The sequence below is a fragment of the Bos taurus genome, chromosome 22, assembly GCF_002263795.3.
Source record: "Bos taurus isolate L1 Dominette 01449 registration number 42190680 breed Hereford chromosome 22, ARS-UCD2.0, whole genome shotgun sequence".
Lineage (NCBI taxonomy): Eukaryota > Metazoa > Chordata > Mammalia > Artiodactyla > Bovidae > Bos > Bos taurus.
This window is the reverse complement of record NC_037349.1, coordinates 57,664,479-57,684,133: the sequence shown is the minus strand read 5'-3', so window position 1 is coordinate 57,684,133 and position 19,655 is coordinate 57,664,479. Positions and strand designations below refer to the sequence as shown.

Here is a 19,655-nt window from a genome sequence, read left to right as displayed (position 1 = left end):
TTCCTGGTTCAGTTTTGGAAAGTTGTACTTTTTGAAGAATTTGTCCATTTCTTCCAAGTTGTCCATTTCATTGGCATATAATTGCTGATAGTAGTCTCTTATGATCCTTTGTATTTCTGTGTTGTCTGTTGTGAACTCTCCATTTTCATTTCTAATTTTATTGATTTGATTTTTCTCCCTGTTTCTTGATGAGTCTGGCTAATGGTTTGTCAATTTTATTTATCCTCTCAAAGAACCAGCTTTTGGCTTTGTTGGGTTTTGCTATGGTCTCTTTTGTTTCTTTTGCATTTATTTCTAGGCTACATATGACTGCAAGGCGGGCCCAGAGAGAAACCACAGGCCACTCGTGGGGCTCACGCTTATTCAGGATGGGTCTTTGTTGTTCAGTCGCTCAGTCGTGTCCGACTCTTTGCGACCCCATGAACCGCAGCACGCCAGGCCTCCCTGTCCATCACCAACTCCCAAAGCTTGTTCAAACTCATGTCCATTGAGTCCATGATCCCATCCAACCATCTCATCCTCTGTTGTTCCCTTCTCCCCGCACCTTCAATCTTTCCCAGCATCAGGGTCTTTTCCAATGAGTCAGTTCTTCGCATCAGGTAGCCAAAGTATTGGAGCTTCAGCCTCAGCATCAGTCCCTCCGATGAATATTCAGGATTGATCTCCTTTAGGATGGACTGGTTGGATCTCCTTGCAGTCCAAGGGACTCTCAACAGTCTTCTCCAGCACCAGAGTTCAAAAATATCAATTCTTTGGCACTCAGCCTTCTTTATGGTCCAACTCTCACATCCGTACATGACTACAGGAAAAATCATAGCTTTAACTATACAAGTCTTTGTCAGCAAAGTGATGTCTCTGCTCTTTAATACACTGGTCTGGGTCATACGCAGGATGGGTCTAAAAAAAGTCAAGTTGTGAAGCTTAGATATTTTAGAAATCTCTGACCATTACACCATGAGTACAGGAAGACTCAAGCACAGGCCAAGCACAGGAGGGCAGGGGAAGGAGGAAGAAGTCCAGTGAGTGTCTGCCCTGTGCCAGGCCCTGTGCCAGGCCCTGTGCCAGAGTGCCACCTGCTTCATCTCAAGTGCTTGTGTGGCCCTGGCGTTCCCTAGAACATGCAGACCTGTCTGCACCTCGGGGCCACCGCACTGGTTGTTCCCTCTGCCCATGCAGTTCCCTGCAGATCGGGCTTCTTCTCATCGTCCCAGTGTGTGCTTGACCATCCCCATCTCGGAGACACCTTCCTGAGGACCACAGGTGAGGGGAGCCTCCCACTGTTTTGCCTGCCTGGATTACGTTCAATCTCATGCTCATCCACCAGTTGACAAGGCACTCGGCTGGCTAGCACAGTGGCATGGAAGATCCATCAGGCACAGTCCCATCTGTCTCATTCACACTCTACCCCCAGGGCCTAAGGCAGTGTCTTCACATAACAGCTGCTCAGCCAACAGCTGTCAAACAAATGGACGAACAAGTCTCACGACAACCCTGTCAGGCAAATACCAACGGTGTGCCCATTTCACAGATGAAGAAACTGAGACTCCAAGGAGTTGGGTAATGTGTTGAAGGTCTCAGAGAGAGTGAGGGGAATCCTAGTCCTTGCAAAGTCTGCAGGCTGCGCCTGCCCCCTGCCCGTCTCCAGGTTTCTTTCAGCCCTGGAGGGTGGCAGATCCCGTGAACTGTTAATCCTGTCTTAGAACTGGATTTTGTGGCTCCAGATGAGCTGGGCAAGGGGGACAGAAGAACTGAATGGGGAGTGGGGAAAATGCAAGGCTGGGCCCCCTGCCAAGAGGCCAGTGCATGAACAGAAGCAGGTCAAGTGTGCAAAAGCTGGGCCCACCAGCGTGTCCAAGGCATCTCCAGACACACCCTGAGTCCCGCAGCCCAAACCCCGCCCAGGACAGAGGCCCTTCCGGCAGCAGCCTGAATGGGGCACTCAATGCCTCCTAGGGCAGTCTGGTTCAGTCTGGCCCAGCCCAGGGAAGCAAGAGCTGTGGGAGTTGTCCTCAACCTGAGCTTGGCTGGGAGGCCTAGAGGGGATGCCCAGCACCTCCGGAACTGGGAATTTCGAGAACTGCGGGATATCTGGCTAGAAATTAGGTTAAAGCAGGAATAATCAGCTCATTAACCCCCTTGCTAGACTCCACACACACCCAGCCTGTCTCAGAGTGACGCTGCCTACTGTTGCTGTCTGCCTAGATCCGAGGAGAGCGGTACAAGTGAGATATTTTATTTATGCATTGTGCATATTTATTAGGAAGAAGTAAATAAATTAGCTGCCTGCCATCTGCAACCACCAGCCCACACTAAGTTCCCTCCGTCCTCGTCTGCCTCAGCTGGGGCCACACCAGAGAAGCTCAGGCCCAGTAAAGAAGGGGTTCCTTTCTAGAAGGATTTTTTTTTTTTCTCTCCAGGGTTTGAGCAGCGCTAGGATTACCATTTTTCTGAAAAGAAATCGATATCAGGTACTATTCTAGGCCATTTGCCGACAGCTGCTCCTCCCATCAAGCCTGGGAGGTAGGCATATTGCCATCCTCATTTTAAAGATGAAGATGCGGAGACTCAGAGAGGTCAGGTCACTTGCTCAGGGACACACAGCAAATGAGTGGAGAAGCTGAGCTCAAGTCAGGGGAGGCTGAAAGACTTCTGCGATGTGTTGGGGAGAAAGGTTGGGCCAAGAGGCAGTTATATTCCCATTCTGGTGCTAGTTGCTGTGAGGTCCAGGCTGGTCCCATAACTTTCCTGGCCCTTCTCTGTTGAATGGGAAAATAAAAACCATAGTACAGACTTCATACGATGGAAAAGCAAATCACCACCCGTCCAAAACCTGAGTGGCCTTCAAGCACACCCCAGAGGCTCCTGACTCCCCTCTGGTAAAGGGGCCAAACAGCACCCCCCACACCTGCCCCAGACCTGCTGTGTAATTCCGGGCACATCAGTGAACCCCTCAGAGCCTCAGTGTTCTCCTCTGTAAAATGGGAAAACAGCTGGCTTGGGGAGGGCACGGACTGTGGGGAAGAGGATCTCATGGGTGTGGGAAGCCTCTTAGGTCTGGTGGAGGCAGGCGGCAGGTGGGGCCAAGGACAGAGGAGCTGGAGGGAGCCCAGAATACCCGGTGGTGCTCCAGAGCCCAGAGAAGGGCGGTGACTTGCCTAGAGCCACACAGCAATCACAGCCACCTGGAGTCTCATACCATCTGCCTCCCAGGGCGCTGAGCCCAGCACCGTCCAAGCTCAGCCTGGATCTGAATCTTTTATGAAGCGCCATAAATCTCCCCAGAATCACTCCTGCCCACAGCCTGCAAGCCCTGCCTCCCTGCCTCTGCCTCCCTGCAGGCTCTTCTCATTAAATGAAGTGCAGAATCCAAAGGAATTGCTTTTGATTTTCCCCGAGGGGACACCTGCCACCTCCCTCCAGGGTGCCTGCAGGGCGCTGACACTCAGACAGTTCGGAGATTTCTAGATAAAGTGTTATTGTTTAAGATATTTGGTTTAGCATCTCAGAGCCAACATGGGTGAGCCCCCTCTAGGTGCCAACACAGCCCCCTGAAAGCCCTGGGAAGTAGAATTGGCCCACTTCACACAGAGGACAGTTCAGAGCAAACGCAGGCCCACCGGGTCCCCTAATTCCTGGGCCAGGGGAGCTGGCGGGAGAGGAGCTGCCGATGCATAAAACCAGCTTGTCCTCAGGCCACCGTCAGAGAGAGACAGGGGTGAGCTGCAGCAGGAACGGGACAGGTCAGACTCGAAGGAGACCAGACAGTGCAAGCCCGGCGCACTCGGCATCGAGCGAGTCTCAGCCCTCCGTCTCCCACACGACGAGGGTTAGACCCGGCATCTTCCGTGGGCCAGGACCTGCAATGGTTTCCCAGGATGCTCAGAAGAAATTTGGACTCCTCCGCTCAGCCTGCAGGGCCTGGTTGAGCTCTCCGCCTCACCCCACAAACACGCCAGGGGCACCCCTGCCCCAGGATCTCTGCCCCTGCCCTTCCCTCCACCTGCTGCGCTTCTCTCCTGGGTCTTCCCTCCGCTGGTCCACGCACAAACATCACCTCCTCCAGGAGGCCTTCCCTGACCACCTGGTCACCCTTTATCATCTCATCCCATTTCTTTACTTAAATAGTTTTATTTATTCACCTACTTTTGGCTGTTCTCAGTCTTTGTTGCTGGGTGGGCTTTACTCTAGTCGCGGGGAGTCGGGGCTACTCTCTAATTGCGGCTCCTCTCACGTTGCGGAGCACAGGCTCTGAGGCACGTGGGCCTCAGTAGCTGCAGTTCCAGGGCTCTAGGGCACAGACTCAATAGTTGTGACGCACGGGCTCAGTTGCTCCATGGCCTGTGGGCCAGATCCGGGATCAAATGGGCAGGCGTATTCTTTACTGCTGAGCCACCAAGGAAGGTCCCCGTTAAAAAAAGATATTTATTTGGCTGTGTTGGGTCTTAGTTGTGATGCACAGATCTGTGATCTTTGTTGAGGCATGCAGGATTCTTTTTTTTTTAAGTTGTGGCCTGCAGGATCTCTTTCAGCTTCGGCATGTGAATTCCTAGTCGTGGCATGTGGGATCTATTCCCTGACCAGGGTTTGAACCACCGGACCACCTGGGAAGTCCCTCATCCCATTTCCTTGTTTTCCTTTGTTTCCATGAACTCTTATTTATTTGTTCGCCTGTTTATGGCCCAACTCCCCTGCTCCATAAGGACAAAGACTGTCTCGTTGGCTGCTCCAGGCCCAGTTCTTAGAGCAGTGACTAGAACCTGGAGGGCCGTAGAATGGATGAACACGAGGAAGGAAGGAGTCAGTCCACTAGGGGCCAGGCCAGGCAGGAGGGAGGCAGCAAATGCTTGGGGTCCCACATATGATGACAGTCCCCTCCTGGCCTCTCCCGCCCCCTCTCCCCCTGACCACCCAAGGCCAGTTCCCTGAAGCAAAGGTGTTAGGGGAGGGGGAGGCTTCCTGGGGCAGTAGGGAGACCTCATGGGATACAGAGGGCTTCCCTCATGGCTCAGTTGGTAAAAAATCTGCCTGCAATGCAGGAGACCCGGGTTTAATTCCTGGGTGGGGAAGATCCCCTGGAGAAGGAAATGGCAACCCACTGCAGTATTCTTGCCTGGAGAATCCCATGGACAGAGGAGCCTGGCGGGTTACAGTCCATGGGGTCACAAAGAATCAGACACGACTGAGCGACTGACCTACGGCTGCTACGGGATACAGAGAGCGAGAAATGGTTTAGAACATGAGGAACAGCAACACTCGAGGAGATTATGTAGCCATTAAAGATGACAAGTGTGAGAAATAACATCTGCAAGGGAAAAGCCCAAGCAGAATTGCCTTACAGGCTGATGACAACCACGAGGAAGCTGCGGCCTTCTTTGCAACAGCAGGACGCAGGAGATGCCTTGTGAGCCAGCTCGCGGGGGAGGGGAGCAGGTGAATGAATGGTGCCCCACACCGACACTCGGCAAGGCACCTGCAGCCACAATAACCCGGGGGGATGCTGACCCAGTGAAGCCAAGTGAAGAAAAAAACAAAAGCAAAACGCAGAAGGGCATGTCATATAACACCAGCAAAAACAGACAGTGGAAAGGAGACTCGGAGGGAGAGCATCAAAGCGCCCCTGGATGGCGAGTTGACAGAGGATGATTTTAGTTTTGTTCTTGGTCTTCATGTTTCTTTCCAAAATGGTCTGCTTTTAACAAAAAACGCACGCTCAGTCAGATAGAAACTTAATTTTTTCTTTCTTTTGGCTGCTCTGTGCAGCACGCAGGATCTTAGTTCCCCAACCAAGGATCAAACAGGCGCCCTCTGCATTGGAAGGGTGGAGTCCTAACCACTGGATAATCAGGGAGGTCACAGAAAGTAACTTAATTTAAAAGGATACTGTTGTTAATCTTTAATGATGGCAAAAAGCCAGAGGAATGTGCCCACATCAGTGTTACACGGAGAAGGAGGGGGCATTGGAATGCCTTTTTAAAAATCGATATTGCTGTGCCTAATTATTTTAAATAGTTTAAATGCCCAACAAACGTTTTATAAGATTTCTTTATTGCAAACAGACAAAGGAACAGACAAAACAGACAAAGGAAGAACCAGGAAACTGGTCAACAGGAGGGTCAGAAGACCAATTTCAGCTCAGGGACCAGGTGAGGCCTTTTCCCCTTGGGGCCTCAGTCTCCTGGTCTGTAGAATGGGATTAATCCTTTGCTTCCCAATCTTGCTGCAGAATCCAGGCCTCTAGAGAAGGGGTGTGCCCATGCCCAACACTTGGTGGAAGCTCAGTAAATGCTGGTGCCCTCTGCTCTCCAAGCAAGGGACATCCCAGTAGGGTCCTCCCTAATGCTACGCTCCCATCAGGTAGGCAGGAAGTGGTCCCCAAATGCTTTGGATCTCGCACTCCCATCTACAGAAAAATGTTTGTACGCTCGCTTGCAGCAACATATGCACATCGTTTATGGACTATCCATGCTTGACCGCATCTGTGTATCACGGCATACAACATGCAAAAACAGAAATAGTTAAATAGCGAGAAAACGCCACCATAAACTGAAACTCGATGTTTTTTTCCATCTTCCTCTTCAAGAGACGTCCTGGGTGTGGCAGCTGCACCCCGCTGTGGGGGACCACTAGCTGAGCCGCAAGCTTCTGGAGGGCAGAGGTCACCAGAGGGCTCGAACCGCCAACCGTCCCAGCAAACTGCTGACGTTCAGGGGGGTGACAGAGGATGAGGTGGCTGGGTGGCATCATTGACTCAATGGATGTGAGTTTGAGCAAACTCCGGGAGATGGTGAAGGACAGGGAAGCCTGGTATGCTGCAGTCCATGGGGTCACAAAGAGTCTGACACCACTGAGTCACTGAACAAGGGCAGTTTGGAGGGATGTCTGTGGTTCAGGCCGGTTTACATTTGAAAGAAATGAAACAATTGCAGAAGGTCAACCGCTCAAACCAGAGCCTGGCTCCTCCGATCTGAAGGAACTCTGGGCTCCTCAGAGGCACTGGGCCACACTCTCCCTCTCCCGGGGCAGTGTCCCCACCGAGGACCCGAGAGAACTGGACCGAGTGATCTTGGAGGGAGGGTCCTTCCTGCAGACCCCAGGCATCACCGCCCCCCAGTCCCTTCCCACCCACTCGAGGGAGGCGGCCTCTCTCCAGAGGCTGATAGGTCCGTGATTTACATCCTCCTGGGGTCCAGCCTCACTGTAAAATACAGCCGTCCCCATCCTGCCAGCCCTCCAGGACTCCTGCCAACCCAGAGCCAGCTGCCCGTAAACCTCCAGACGTAAATCTTGAGACCCAGTTCCATCAGGACAGAAGGCAGGCAGTAAATTCATGGCTCCAGGGTCTCGGGCAGCAGCGCCTCCTGGGAGAATTCATTTTTCACCCTAGGATGAATCACCCTTGCCGGATGGGAGAGGGGAAGGATTTGTTCATTCAGTTGAAAAATGATTGTTTGAAGGGCATCCCCCTTCCGTGGGGTTCCCCAGCTGGGCTGCCAGCTCCCAGAGCTATGCCGCCAGCCAGGTGCCTCCAGCACAGAAGTCTCTTGGCAGGCCCCTCCCACTCAGCCCCCTAAAACCCACTCCTGCACATCCCCCAGCGAAAGATACCAGTGTAACTCCCCAGGCCCTGAGGAATCCTGATTAGGAAACTCCGCGCGTCACTAGGTCAGCTGGGTCCCCTGCATGGCCCGCTGCCTGCCTCCCTCCGGAGGCTCTGGGCTTCAGCTTCCACCCTGCTGGGCAGACAGACCTGAAGCCCAACCAAAGTCACTACCTGCCTAGCTTGGGGACCCCGAACAAGTACAACCACTGCTTTATCTTTTTTTTTCTGTAAAACTACACAAATCCCCAAAGGGAGTATTCGTCAGAACAGCAGTTTTGGAGAGTGTGTGGCCTTGGGACGGGGCAGGATTTATTTCTCACCCCAGGTGGGATGCATTGGTGATTGCTTTATGTTGATCTTTAAAAGTACCCATGCTTGAAGAGCTCTTCTTTGTGTCCAGTATATCTTTTAATGAAAGCTCAACGTGCAGAATCGAAGGGTAGCGGGCCACCACTTAAGTGAGGGGAAAGAATAGGAATGCAGAGTTGTTTATTACACACAGAAGAAATTTCTAGAGGCGTGCACTAGGAAGGGATGATGGTTTTACCTACTGCGGGAGAGGAGGGGCTTGGTAAACAGAAGACAGACACTGGGGAGAGACTCTTCAGGGAAGTATTTTGAGGTTTTCTATCTGCACCACGTGACCCTTGAGCTCTCAGGCCAGCTGCCTGCCAGCGGACAGTTGCTTTATGCTCTTTAATTTTTTTCACTAACATTACGATGAATGTCCTTATCCATGTTGCCTTATGCATCTACGTTAGATTTTTCCTGAGCATAGATACTTAGAAAAGGGAGGGGTGGGACTTCCCTAGTGGTACGGCGGTTAGGAATCTGCCTGCTAACGCAAGGAACACAGGTTCCATCCCTGGTCGGGGAAGATCCCACATGTCGTGGGGCAACTTAAGCCCACAGGCTGCCACTACTGAAGCCCGCTGGCCTAGGGCCTGTGATCCGGAGTAACAGAAGCCATCGCAATGACAAGCCTGCACACGGCAACTAGAGAAAGCCTGTGCGTAGCAACGAAGACCTATTGCAGCCAAAATAAAAAGGTTTTACAAAGAAAAGGGACGGCTGAGTCACAGGATGTGAGCACTTTCCATAACTGTCAAACTGTCCCCCGAAAACGGTCCTACCCGCTGGCTGCATTCATCAGTCTCTGCTCGCTCACGGTCTCACCAGCAGTAGACGCTACTAATGTTTTCATTTCCCTTCAAAACTGGTAGTGTGCTACTGTTTCTATGAGCATTTTTCCTGACGCTAATACAGCAATCCCCCGAGATGGTGAGGCTGACCATCTTCTCATTCGCTTTCTGGTCATTTGTGTGTCTTCATCTAGTAACTTCCTGCTCAAATCCATTACACTCCTCCTAAATGGCTTTCTTTTCTTATTGATTTGCAGACTTCCTTACACTCTAGATATTATTCTTTTTTTCAGTTTAGTCACTCAGTAATGTCTGACCCTTTGCAGCCCATGGACTGCAGCATGCCGGGCCTCCCTGCCCATCACCAACTCCCAGAGCTTACCCAAACTCATGTCCATAGACTTGGTGATGCCACCCAACCATCTCACCCTCTGTCGTCCCCTTCTCCTCCTGCCTTCAATCTTTCCCAGCATCAGGGTCTTTTCCAGCGAGTCAGATCTTCGCCTGAGGTGGCCAGAGTATTGAAGCTTCAGCTTCAGCATCAGTCTTTCCAGTGAATACTTAGGACTGAGCTCCTTCAGGATGGACTGGTTGGATTCTTTGGTAATACTGATCTGTTTCTGGCTGTCTCGGGGCTTCGCTGCGGCACGCGGGATCTTCGGTTGCCGTGCGCAGGCTGTTCCCTCGCTGTTGCACACGCTCCAGAGCACACGGCCTCCGTGGTTGCAGCTCACAGGCTCAGCTGCCTTGTGGCACGTGGGATCCTAGTTACCCGACCAGGGATCGAACCCACGTCCCCTGCGTTGGAAGGCGGATTCTTAACCACTGGCCCACCAGGGAAGTCCCTGGAGTAGGTATGTTTTAAAGACTTTTCCTCCCGGCCTGTGGCTTGTCTTTGGACCTTGCGAATGGTTTCCTTGCTCATACAAAACTACATTTTTTGGTGGTCCAATCTCTCCATTCTTTCTTTCGTGGCATCTGCGTTTGGAGTTTCCATTCCCTCATCTGATAACCGGAGAAGGCACTGGCACCCCACTCCAGTACTCTCGCCTGGAAAATCCCATGGACGGAGGAGCCTGGTGGGCTGCAGTCCATGGGGTCACACAGAGTCAGACATGACTGAGTGACTTCACTTTCACTTTTCACTTTCATGCATTGGAGGAGGAAATGGCAGCCCACTCCAGTGTTCTTGCCTGGAGAATCCCAGGTACGGGGAGCCTGGTGGGCTGCCGTCTCTGGGGTCGCACAGAGTCGGACATGACTGAAGCGACTTAGCAGCAGCAGCATCTGACAACCTGGCCTTGCAGGGTTAATACGAGGAGTGAATACGGCATGTAGTAGGGCTGAGCAAATAGGCCTAAAAATGACAAGGACAGTCGCTGGAGAGGGGGTGGGTCTTCCTGCCTCACCCTGCCTCCCAGTCCCCTGGCAGCCAGCAGGAGCTTTCTGAAGATAATCACTCTCCGCCTGAAAACCTTTCAGCTGCCTCAAGAAATGACGCATAAACTGCTTTCGTAGTTGAGTTCAAGGTCTCCCGCACCAGGCAAGTGCGTGAATACGTCATGGGTTGGCTGGGGGTGGGGGGTGGTAACCACACTCCACAGGGCACAGCAGCAGGGCGAGCCCAGGGTCGCGAGGTCCTCTGAAGAGAGCTGCACATCCTGCAGTTTTCTAATGTGAAAGCTCCCCGCCTCCTCCCACCTACCCTTAAAATTTAACAGCAACTAATTTGTTTGAGTTACTGTCAGTGCCAAGCAAGGTGTATTCATGGGCTGGGTACGGTCGTCTCTGCCCTGCCAATCTGGCCAGACCCACCTTTCCAGAACAGAGCCCCACTCCCCAACCCCAGCCACTTCATGCAAGCCCACACTACACAGCTGTGGACACGGAACGCTTTTCTGAGCTTTTTCGCCTGCTAATCTGTGGGTCTAAAGTGCCTTTCCCTGATCCTTTCCTTCCTGGCCAACTCACCATTGCTCTTTGAAACCCCAGTCAGAAAGTGAAAGTCGCCCAGTTGTGTCAGACTCTTTGTGACCCCCATGGGCTGTACAGTCCATGGAAGAATTCTCCAGGCCAGAATACTGGAGTGGGTAGCCTTTCCCTTCTCCAGGGGATCTTCCCAACCCAGGGATCGAACCCAGGTCTCTCGCATTGCAGGAGGTTTCTTTACCAGCGGAGCCACAAGGGAAGCCCACTCAGGCCAGATGTCAACACCAGTTCCCCAACCCAGACAGAGTTCCATGCTCCTTCCCTGAGTGCCCCATCACTCGTGACTCTTGGGACTGGAATTCCAAAGGAAGCAGCCTAGGGTCACAGAAGGAGCCTTGGCTTGGGAGAAAGACACCCCCTGAGGTGAAATTCCTGCTGTGCTGCAACCCAGCAGTACATTCTCAGACAAACGACTTAACCTCCCTGCACCTCACGTTCCCAAGGGTTAGACGGAGATACTGAGCTCTGAACTCAGGCTGGGGTTCTGAAATGGTATAAGCCGAAGAACTGATGCTTTCGATTTGTGGTGTTCGAGGAGACTCTTGAGAGTCCCTTGGACCTCAAGGAGATCAAACCAGTCAATCCTAAAGGAAACCAACCCTGAACATTCATTGGAAGGACTGATGCTGAAGCTCTGATACTTTGGCCACCTGATGCCAAGAGCCGACTCATTGCAAAAGACCCTAAGGCTGGGTAAGACTGAAGGCAGGAGGAGAAGGGGACGACAGAGGATGAGATGGTTGGATGGCATCACCGACTCGATGGACATAAGTTTGGGCAAGCTCTGGGAGAGGGTGAAGGACAGCGAGGCCTGGTGTGCTGCATGCAATCCACGGGGTTGCAAAGAGTCACACGACTTAGCGAGTGACTGAACAACAAATAAGAGAAGGGACTGGCACTTAGTAGGGGCTTAGTAAGAGTTTGCAGAATGAAAGGACAAACTTTAAAAACAAACAAATATTTTCTCAGAATGCTCTGAACACCCCACATGGAAAAGTTAGCTAATTTTCTGGAAGGGAGCCCAGGGGTTCCCTACACTCCTGAGCAACCTGTCCTCTACTGCCATCTCCTGATTTCAAAGAAGGCCACGGACTATCTGCCCCTCCGTGGCATGCACTCTGAGGAGCCATTCAAGGCTGAGGACTGGGGAGGAGTCCCTGGAGGGTAAACTGAGGCAGACCAGCCAAAGGAAGAAGAGTGGGCAGATCCAAGCCCCTGGCGTTTGGGAAGCACCACCAGAGGCAGCAGCCCACAGGGCTCAGCCGCACACGCGCACGCTCTGTGAGAGCTCGGCCTCCTTGGTCTTCAGCACTGCGTGCCCACGTCTGGCACGCAACAGGAGCTCAAAAAACCATCCGCTGATTGAGTGGGCTGCTAAGTAAATAATACCAATAAGGATGTTTTGCAGGGACGTCCCTGGTGGTCCAGTGGTTAAGAATCTGCCTGCCAACATGGGTTCGATCCCTGTTTGGGGAAGCAAGATTCCACATCTGAGCCCGAGCACCCTAGAGTCTGTGGAAATCAACAAGAGAGCCCGCTGCAAAAGAAGCCCACACCCTGCAACTAGAGACTCGCCGCCACTCACTGCCGTTAGAGAAAGCCCGTGTACAGCAATGAAGACCCAGCACCGGCAAAACACACACTGAACTCCTAAAAGGGCAATATGGCTAATAAACCAATCGGATCAGACCAGATCAGTCGCTCAGTCGTGTCCGACTCTTTGCGACCCCATGAATCGCAGCACGCCAGGCATCCCCGTCCATCACCAACTCCCGGAGTTCACTCAGACTCATGTCCATCGAGTCAGTGATGCCATCCAGCCATCTCATCCTCTGTCGTCCCTTTCTTCTCCTGCCCCCAATCCCTCCCAGCATCAGAGTCTTTTCCAATGAGAAACCAATAACATTAAAAAAGGCAGCGGGATGTTCTGCAAAGCATAAACTGCCGTAAAAATGCAGTTCCCCATGAAGGGGTTTGCTGCCCCCTCCACACTCAGATCTGTCCTGGCCGGCTCTGGAGCTGGGGCCCCAGGGCGGGACACTGAAAAGATGGATGGGACAGGGTTCCTGCCCTATGGAGCCCGAATCCAGCAGAGAAGAGAGATGAGCAGACACATGGTTATGTTCCAGTAGGAGAGGAGCTGGAATACAAATGTGGTGGGAGAGGCCAATTCTACCATGTTGGGGGGAAGGGACAACAGGAAGCCGCACCCTGCCCTGGTCTAAGGCAGGAACCCGAGGAGACACTAATTTGCTGGGTGAGAAGAGGGTGGGAGAAGAGGTGGCAGCCTGAGCGAAGGCTCAGAGGTGGGGCAGAACAAGGTCTATGCACGATTCTGGAGCAAAGAGAGGTTACTGCAGCCAGATCCCAAAGGGCTGGGAATATCAGAGGCCTCCAGCTTCAAAGGCAGTGTCATCTGACCCCTCAGAGTTCATTTAAATTGATGCTCAGCATTTTAAAGTTGGCCGGTAGCACTTAAAACTGGATCTTTAGCTTCTCTAGGAAAAAAGAAAACACAGCAACAACAAAAAGGATCAGAATATCTGGTGGGCTGAGCCAGGGCTCCTATAAAGCCTAACTCTCTGTTTCAACTCTGTCCTCCAGGCTCGTTTTGCTCCCTTCAAATATTTATTGAGCAAGTACTATGGTTGTTCCTGTTGTGTTTCCCCCCTCAAGCCTACCTGGGCTTCTGCTGTAGAAAGTCAACAGTGATCTAAAGAGAAATGAGGCAAATGAACTTATTTAAAAAACAGAGACAGATTCAGACTTAGAGAACGATATCATGGTTACCAAGGGGGATGGCCAGAGGGGAGGGATAGTTAGGGAGTTTGGGACAGACACATAGACACTGCTATATTTAAAATGGACAATCAGCGAGGACCTACTGTGTAGCACATGGGACTCTGCTCAAGGTTATGTGACAGCCTGGATGGGAGGGGGGTTTGGGGAAGAATGGATACCTGTGTACGAATGGCTGAGTCCCTTTGCTCCCCATCTGAAACTACCACAACATTGCTAGTCAACTATACTCCAATACAAAACAAAAAGTTAAAAAAAAAGAGGAAAAAGTCAACAGCAAAGGAAACACTTGGATGAGGTTTTTGCTTGTTTGTTTCCCCGCTCCCTTTATAAGCAAAATTAATGTGCAGATCTCTTGTCCTTTTGCCCACCAAGTGAAAGAAAAAGAGATACTATTTTTTAAAAAAAGGAGAGGAGAGAAACACCAGATCTACAATGTTATACCATCCTCGGCTGGGCGGGGGAAGCAGGCGATTCTGCACACTGACATCACAGTCTGCATCACGGGACACAACTTCCGCCACTCAAAGCTTGCTGTGCGTTTCTGGAGGTACAGGGAGACGTTTAAAGTCGGCTTCAGTGTTGACACCGCAGTTATTAAAACCAAACAAAAGATCCTTTCTCAAGTCTGGCTGGCTCTTCTGAAATTTCTCTGAGCCCCCACTACCTGATTTAAGGAAACGAGCAGATGTTTCACAGCAGGAAGCACATTAGCTCCAGATGCCGCCGCTTTGTTCAAGACGTGCACACAGACGCACTGGCAGACACACACACACACACACACACACACACACACACACACAGAGGACTTGGGGCAGCGAACGTTCGCGGCTCCCCTTCCAGCACTTGGCATGCCCACATGGACCATTTGTAACCTCTGCCTGCAAGTCTGACAGAAAGATGAGCAGCGGGAATAAGTAGCCAATCAGATCCCACCCCATCGTCTTCCCGCTGTCTCCTAGGTAACCAGCAAAGGGACACACCAGCTAGCTGGGTACCACAGGGACGGACACACACACACGATCCCCTAAAAGTCCATAATTGCAGACCCGCTGGATGAGCCTGTCAGAACCCTGGACAGTTCCCCCAGCGCGCTTTCAGTGCCTTTGGTTCCTGCTCATCCGGCAGTCTTAGCTCCTACAGCTCTCCCACCTCCGCCCCTATACCCATGCCTGGCGTGCCTCTCCCACTGCCATCTCCATCAGTCAAAACCTTGCTCATCTTCAGAGCCAACCCAAGTCCTTGGTCAAGACTTCTGATGCCTCCCATCGCAGAATAAAACCCACCCTCCTCTCCTATGGTGATCTGGCCTTCCGTGACCTGGCTCCTCCAGCGTCTTCACTCATCACCCTCCTCCCTCGCTTCTTTCTCTTCCTCCAATAGGTCAAACCCGTCCTCCCCACACTACCCCTTGGAAGTCAGGGCTTTTGACACTTGCTGTTCCCTCTACCTACACAGGAGAAGGAAACGGCAACCCACTTCAGTATTCTTGCCTGAAGAATCCCCTGGGAAGAGGAGCCTGGCAGGCGACAGTCCACGGGGTCACAAGAGTCGGACATGACTTAGCGACTAAACCACCAACAACCCTACCTAGACAGCTCTTCCTTCTGCTCTTGGCATGGCTGAGCTTTCTTGTTCTTCAGTCTTGGCTCAAAAGTCACCTTCTCAGAGAGGCCCTCCCTGACACCCCCCTTGGCCACCCTCTCTAAAGAAGTCTCCTCCTCTGGGACTCTCCACTACATCACCATGTTCCTGTGTTGTCTTCCTTTCACCGTTGATGCTGAGACGATCCCATTCCTATTTACTTGCTTACTTGCTCCCTGTCTCTCCCCAGAATGTAGAGTCCCTTACAGAAGAGTCTCTGGTTCATGCTGGTTTCCCAGCCCCCAGAACAGGGCCCAGGAAATATCTGGTGAGTGACTAAAAAGTCATTTCCTCCTGACTGCTTCTGTATTTCGCCCTCTCTCTACTAAGAGTCGGGCGTGATGAGTTCTATTAACCCTCCTGGCTAACATTCCAAAAGTCCATTAGAGAGCAGAAAGGACTGGCATAAGGAGGAAAATTAATCAGGCCACACCACGGGAAGAACTTGCTGGTGGAGATCCGACTGTCTCCACTGGGTCGCAGGGCCCTCCTCCTCTGAGCAGCCTCTCTCTGACCGGGAATTGGCTGCTGCTTTCAACTCCACGTTCCCCAGGCACTGGGCACCTTGAACTTTTGTTATCTGAGGGACTGGGGGGCAACCTGAGGCTGAGGACTGGTGTTTATTTTTCTGATCCCACACAGAGATCAGCAGGAGCCTGGAGGAGAGAGGCGAGTGTCCTCTAGAAGGGTTTATTGTGGCGAAGAGAAGGGAATCTGTTGCTGTCTATGGGGCCACAAAACTCAAGGTGATGGTTCATTAGAACACAAGTTTCTCTCTCTCCGTCTCCCATCACACACACACACACAAACACACCCCTCAAAAGCATCATGAAGAGTCGCAGAGTTCCCCAATTCCTGTGGCCGTGTGTGTTTCTCTTCAAGAGACATGACTACTACATAAGGTGCTAAGTACTGTGCAGTGACCCAGACACACACACTGGGTAAGTGTGTGCTGAGCACAACCACACTTTTGGCCAACCTCACTGGGCAAGGCTGGCCGATGGATCCAAGTATCCACACAGCAGACACAATCCAGACTGGATTCCCCCAAACCCTAGGACTTCCGAGCCTCAAGATGACTGCTCATAATCCAGAAACCCACCCTGAGTCTTGAGTGCTCCACTGACCAGAACACTAGATCACTTCCCCAAATCTAAGCACGCGTGCATGCTCACTCAGCTGTGTCCGACTCTTTGCAACCCCACGGACTGTAGCCTGCCAGGTTTCTCTGTCCATGGGATTTCCCAGGCAAGCATACTGGAGTGGGTGGCCATTCCTTCCTCCAGGGGATCTTCCTGACCCAGGGATCAAACCAGTGTCTCCTGTGTCTCCTGCATTGCAGGTGGATTCTTTACCTGCCGAGCCATCCTGGAAGCCCCGTCTTCATCCCACCAAACGTGAAGCGGATATAAAGATCAGGAAAGGAAGATGGGGATTAGTATTTCTTGAGCACCGACCACTTGCCAAGCCATGTTAACACTGACTCTCCAAGACCACATGCAAGGGTACCTTTCCCACTTCACAGATGGAAAACCGGAAGCTCAGAAGAGCTAAGCACTGGGCCCAAGGTCACACAGCTGGCCAGCAGAGACGCTAAGCTGGGGCCCTGGGTCTGGTCTCCAAGCCCACTCTCCTTTCCCTGGGGCCTTAACTTACGCCGCCCAACAAGCAGACAAGCTGGTCTTGTTCAGAATGTCCCTCTTGCTGGCTGAAGCTCTTCTCTGAGGATGCCAGGCCTGCAGCCCCATCTCTGCAGCCATCTCTCTCCCTCACTCAAGCTCGGCTGACCTCCCACAGGGCTCCTGTCCAGCTGGGCCCACATTGCAGAGTTTCTCATCTGAGACCTGGCCCACGGGAAACCATTTTCCCATGGCCCAGAGTCAGCTGGGGATTTTTGTCTTTTTAAAATAGCAATTTCCTGCCAGGCAAGGGTGGAGACACCAGTCACCCTCCGATTCAGTGCTGAGCTCAGAGATCAGTCTTAGGTAAGATTTCCCAAGGAAAACTCAGACGCTGGGTATCTCATGGCATTGAGGCAGGGGACAGGGGCTCCTCTTCAAGACGGTGGCCAGCGGCAGGTGAAAGGTCTGCAGGCGTCACAAGACCCCCGCACCTCGTACAGGTCACCTGTGAGCCTTGGGCAAGCCCACGTGCATCTCAAACACGCCACCCGCGTGCCGGCATGCACACCTCACACACACACACACACACCACCCACGTGCCTCACCCATGGCGAGTGGGAATCCAGGAGCGAGGCAGCAACACCCTCCGTCTCAGGACATCACAGCCTCCCACTTGCCAGTCTGCCCTGGGCTGTGCGCAGTGCCCAGGGGCCAAGATCTCACATTTTCCTCCCTAGGCAGGCCCTCCCCTTAGGGACACAGAAAGTGAGCCTCGCAGAGCCGGAAGTATTGGTCCAAGACCACGGAGCACGCCTGTGGCTGAGCTGCGCTGTTTTCTGAAGGCACTGGGCCCCTGGCTCTGAAGATGCACTTCTTAATTTATTCCTCTCCTTTGGGGCAGCTCCATGGTGCCCGCTCTACCCACCTGCCCCCTCCCTCCACCGAAAGGAAGGAAGCCTGGGCGCCTGCCCCGCCCCCACCTTTGCCTGTTTTCCAGAACTGACCTAGCGTTGGGGACAGGACAGGAGGGGCAGGGACCTGCTCTCAGCTGTCCCTCTCCCCGCTTGCCTCATGCCCCATTCAAGAGCATCCTGGGCTGGACTGGACACGAATCCTTTCCCAGGAACTGAGCCTGGTCCGACTCTGGGCGGGCAGAAACGGGAAGGAGTCGGGGCAGGGGGCTGGCACGACCGAATTCTCGCCAGTAACGCAGACCTGGGTTCGTTCACCTCCAGCTTTTCCACTCAGCGGTGCCGTGACCTTGGGCGAGAGGCATCCTCCCTGGAGCTCAATGCCCTCCCTGGCCAGGAGGAAAGAACAGCGCCCTCCCCAGGGGTGGCCGCGAAGGTGAAAGGCAGAGGCGGAAGTGTGGGCCCGGACGCACAGTGCCCGCTGCCTGTAAGCCCGCCTTCGTGCCCCCCGAAGTGAGCCGAAGGTGGGCACTGCCATCCCTGCCTGGCTCTGCCCCCTCGACACCGTTCTGGCAATTCACCGAAGCCGAACTTCCCTCGGCGGTGGCCAGACCCGGGCGCGGGTCCTCCTTAACCTCCAGCCCGCGCGGCCAGCGGCCCCGGCCACAGGTAAGCTGCGGGGCAGCCCGGGGGGGCGGCCGGCGGAGGCGGCTGCGCCGCTGCGCTGCGGCAGGGCCCGGCCGGCTCCCCGCTCTCCGCGCACCCCTTCCCGCCTCCCCTCCGGCCTCTCTGCAACTTTGAGGAACTGCAGACTCTGGGGTCGTCGCGGGGCGGCTGCCGGGCGCGCGGAGGAAAGTTGAGTCCCAGCGACGGCAGCCTCGGGATCCCCAGGCCCCAGCCGCGGTGAGCGCGCGCACACAGGACCCCCCCACCCCGGGCCAACTCGCGGGGACGCACGTGGTCGCTGCGCCGGCCCCGGCCGCTCCAAGGACCAGACTCGCGCGCCGGTCGCGGGCTGCGCCCTGGGGCGTCCAGAGCCCTTCGCCCCCGACCCCCAGCCCCAAGCGGTCGCCCGGGCCCCGGTCCCACCTCCGCGCGCCCGGTGCAGCCGCCCGCTGTGTCCCCCCGGCCCGGCTGCGCTCCAAGCCGCATGTCCTGCGGTGACCCTTCGGGCTCGGCGCTTCAGGCGCTTCCCTCCCGCGCCTGGGAAGCAGACGGCCGTCCGCCCCTCGCCTCCCGCGGGGACCCCCAGCGGACGCCCCCCGATCAGCCCCGCGCTGGGCCCGCCCTCCTCGCCCCGCGCCGCGCCGGTGCTCACCGGCCTGGGCGGCGGCCGCGTCCTACCTTCGTCCGGCAGCCGCTGCAGGCAGAACGCGAGGTTCCTCCGCCAGCCCCGCATCCCGGCGGCCGCCCTGCGGCCCGGCCCGGCCTCGCCAGCCCGGCCCCGCCCCCGCCGGGCCCGGCGGCGCAGCGCAGCGCTGGGGAGGGCCGTGCGCCCAGGGCGCGGCGGGCATGGGCGGCCGCCGAGGGTCGAGGGTCTCGAGCGGCCGCCAAGCGCTCGGCTCAGCTCCGGAGCCCGCCGCTGAGCAGAGGCGCCCCGAGAGCGCGCGCTTTCCCGGGCGCGGGGGCGCGGCGGCCGGGGCTGGCGGGGGCGGCGCGGAGCGCGGCCGGAGGGGCCCCCGCAGCGGCCTGAGCCGGCTTGCCGCGCCAGCCTCCCGCGAATCCGCACTTAGCACGTCCCAGGAACGCTCATCACCGCGAATCAGACCGTGAATGAATGAGTGCAAACAATGAATGCCGGAATAAATGGGTGAATAAGGGAGGGAATCAGTGAGTGAACACATGGGTGTATGGATGAGTGCGAAAACGGTGACGGAATGAGTTAATGAATTAGTGAATGGGTGTATGATTTATGTAAATTAGCGAGTGAATAAATGGGGGGTGGGGA

At 54.3% G+C, this 19,655-nt stretch overlaps 1 protein-coding gene across 1 annotated transcript in view; it reads right to left on the bottom strand.

The window, feature by feature from the left end:
- GRIP2 (glutamate receptor interacting protein 2) overlaps window positions 1-19,138 on the bottom strand; it is a 103,878-nt gene extending 84,740 nt beyond the window's left edge. The window contains exon 1 of the mRNA XM_024983320.1: window positions 19,052-19,138. Coding sequence (XP_024839088.1) covers window positions 19,052-19,106 — 55 coding nt within the window. The 5' untranslated portion in view covers window positions 19,107-19,138. The remainder of the gene's footprint in view (window positions 1-19,051) is intronic.
- Between the last annotated feature and the right edge of the window lie 517 nt (window positions 19,139-19,655).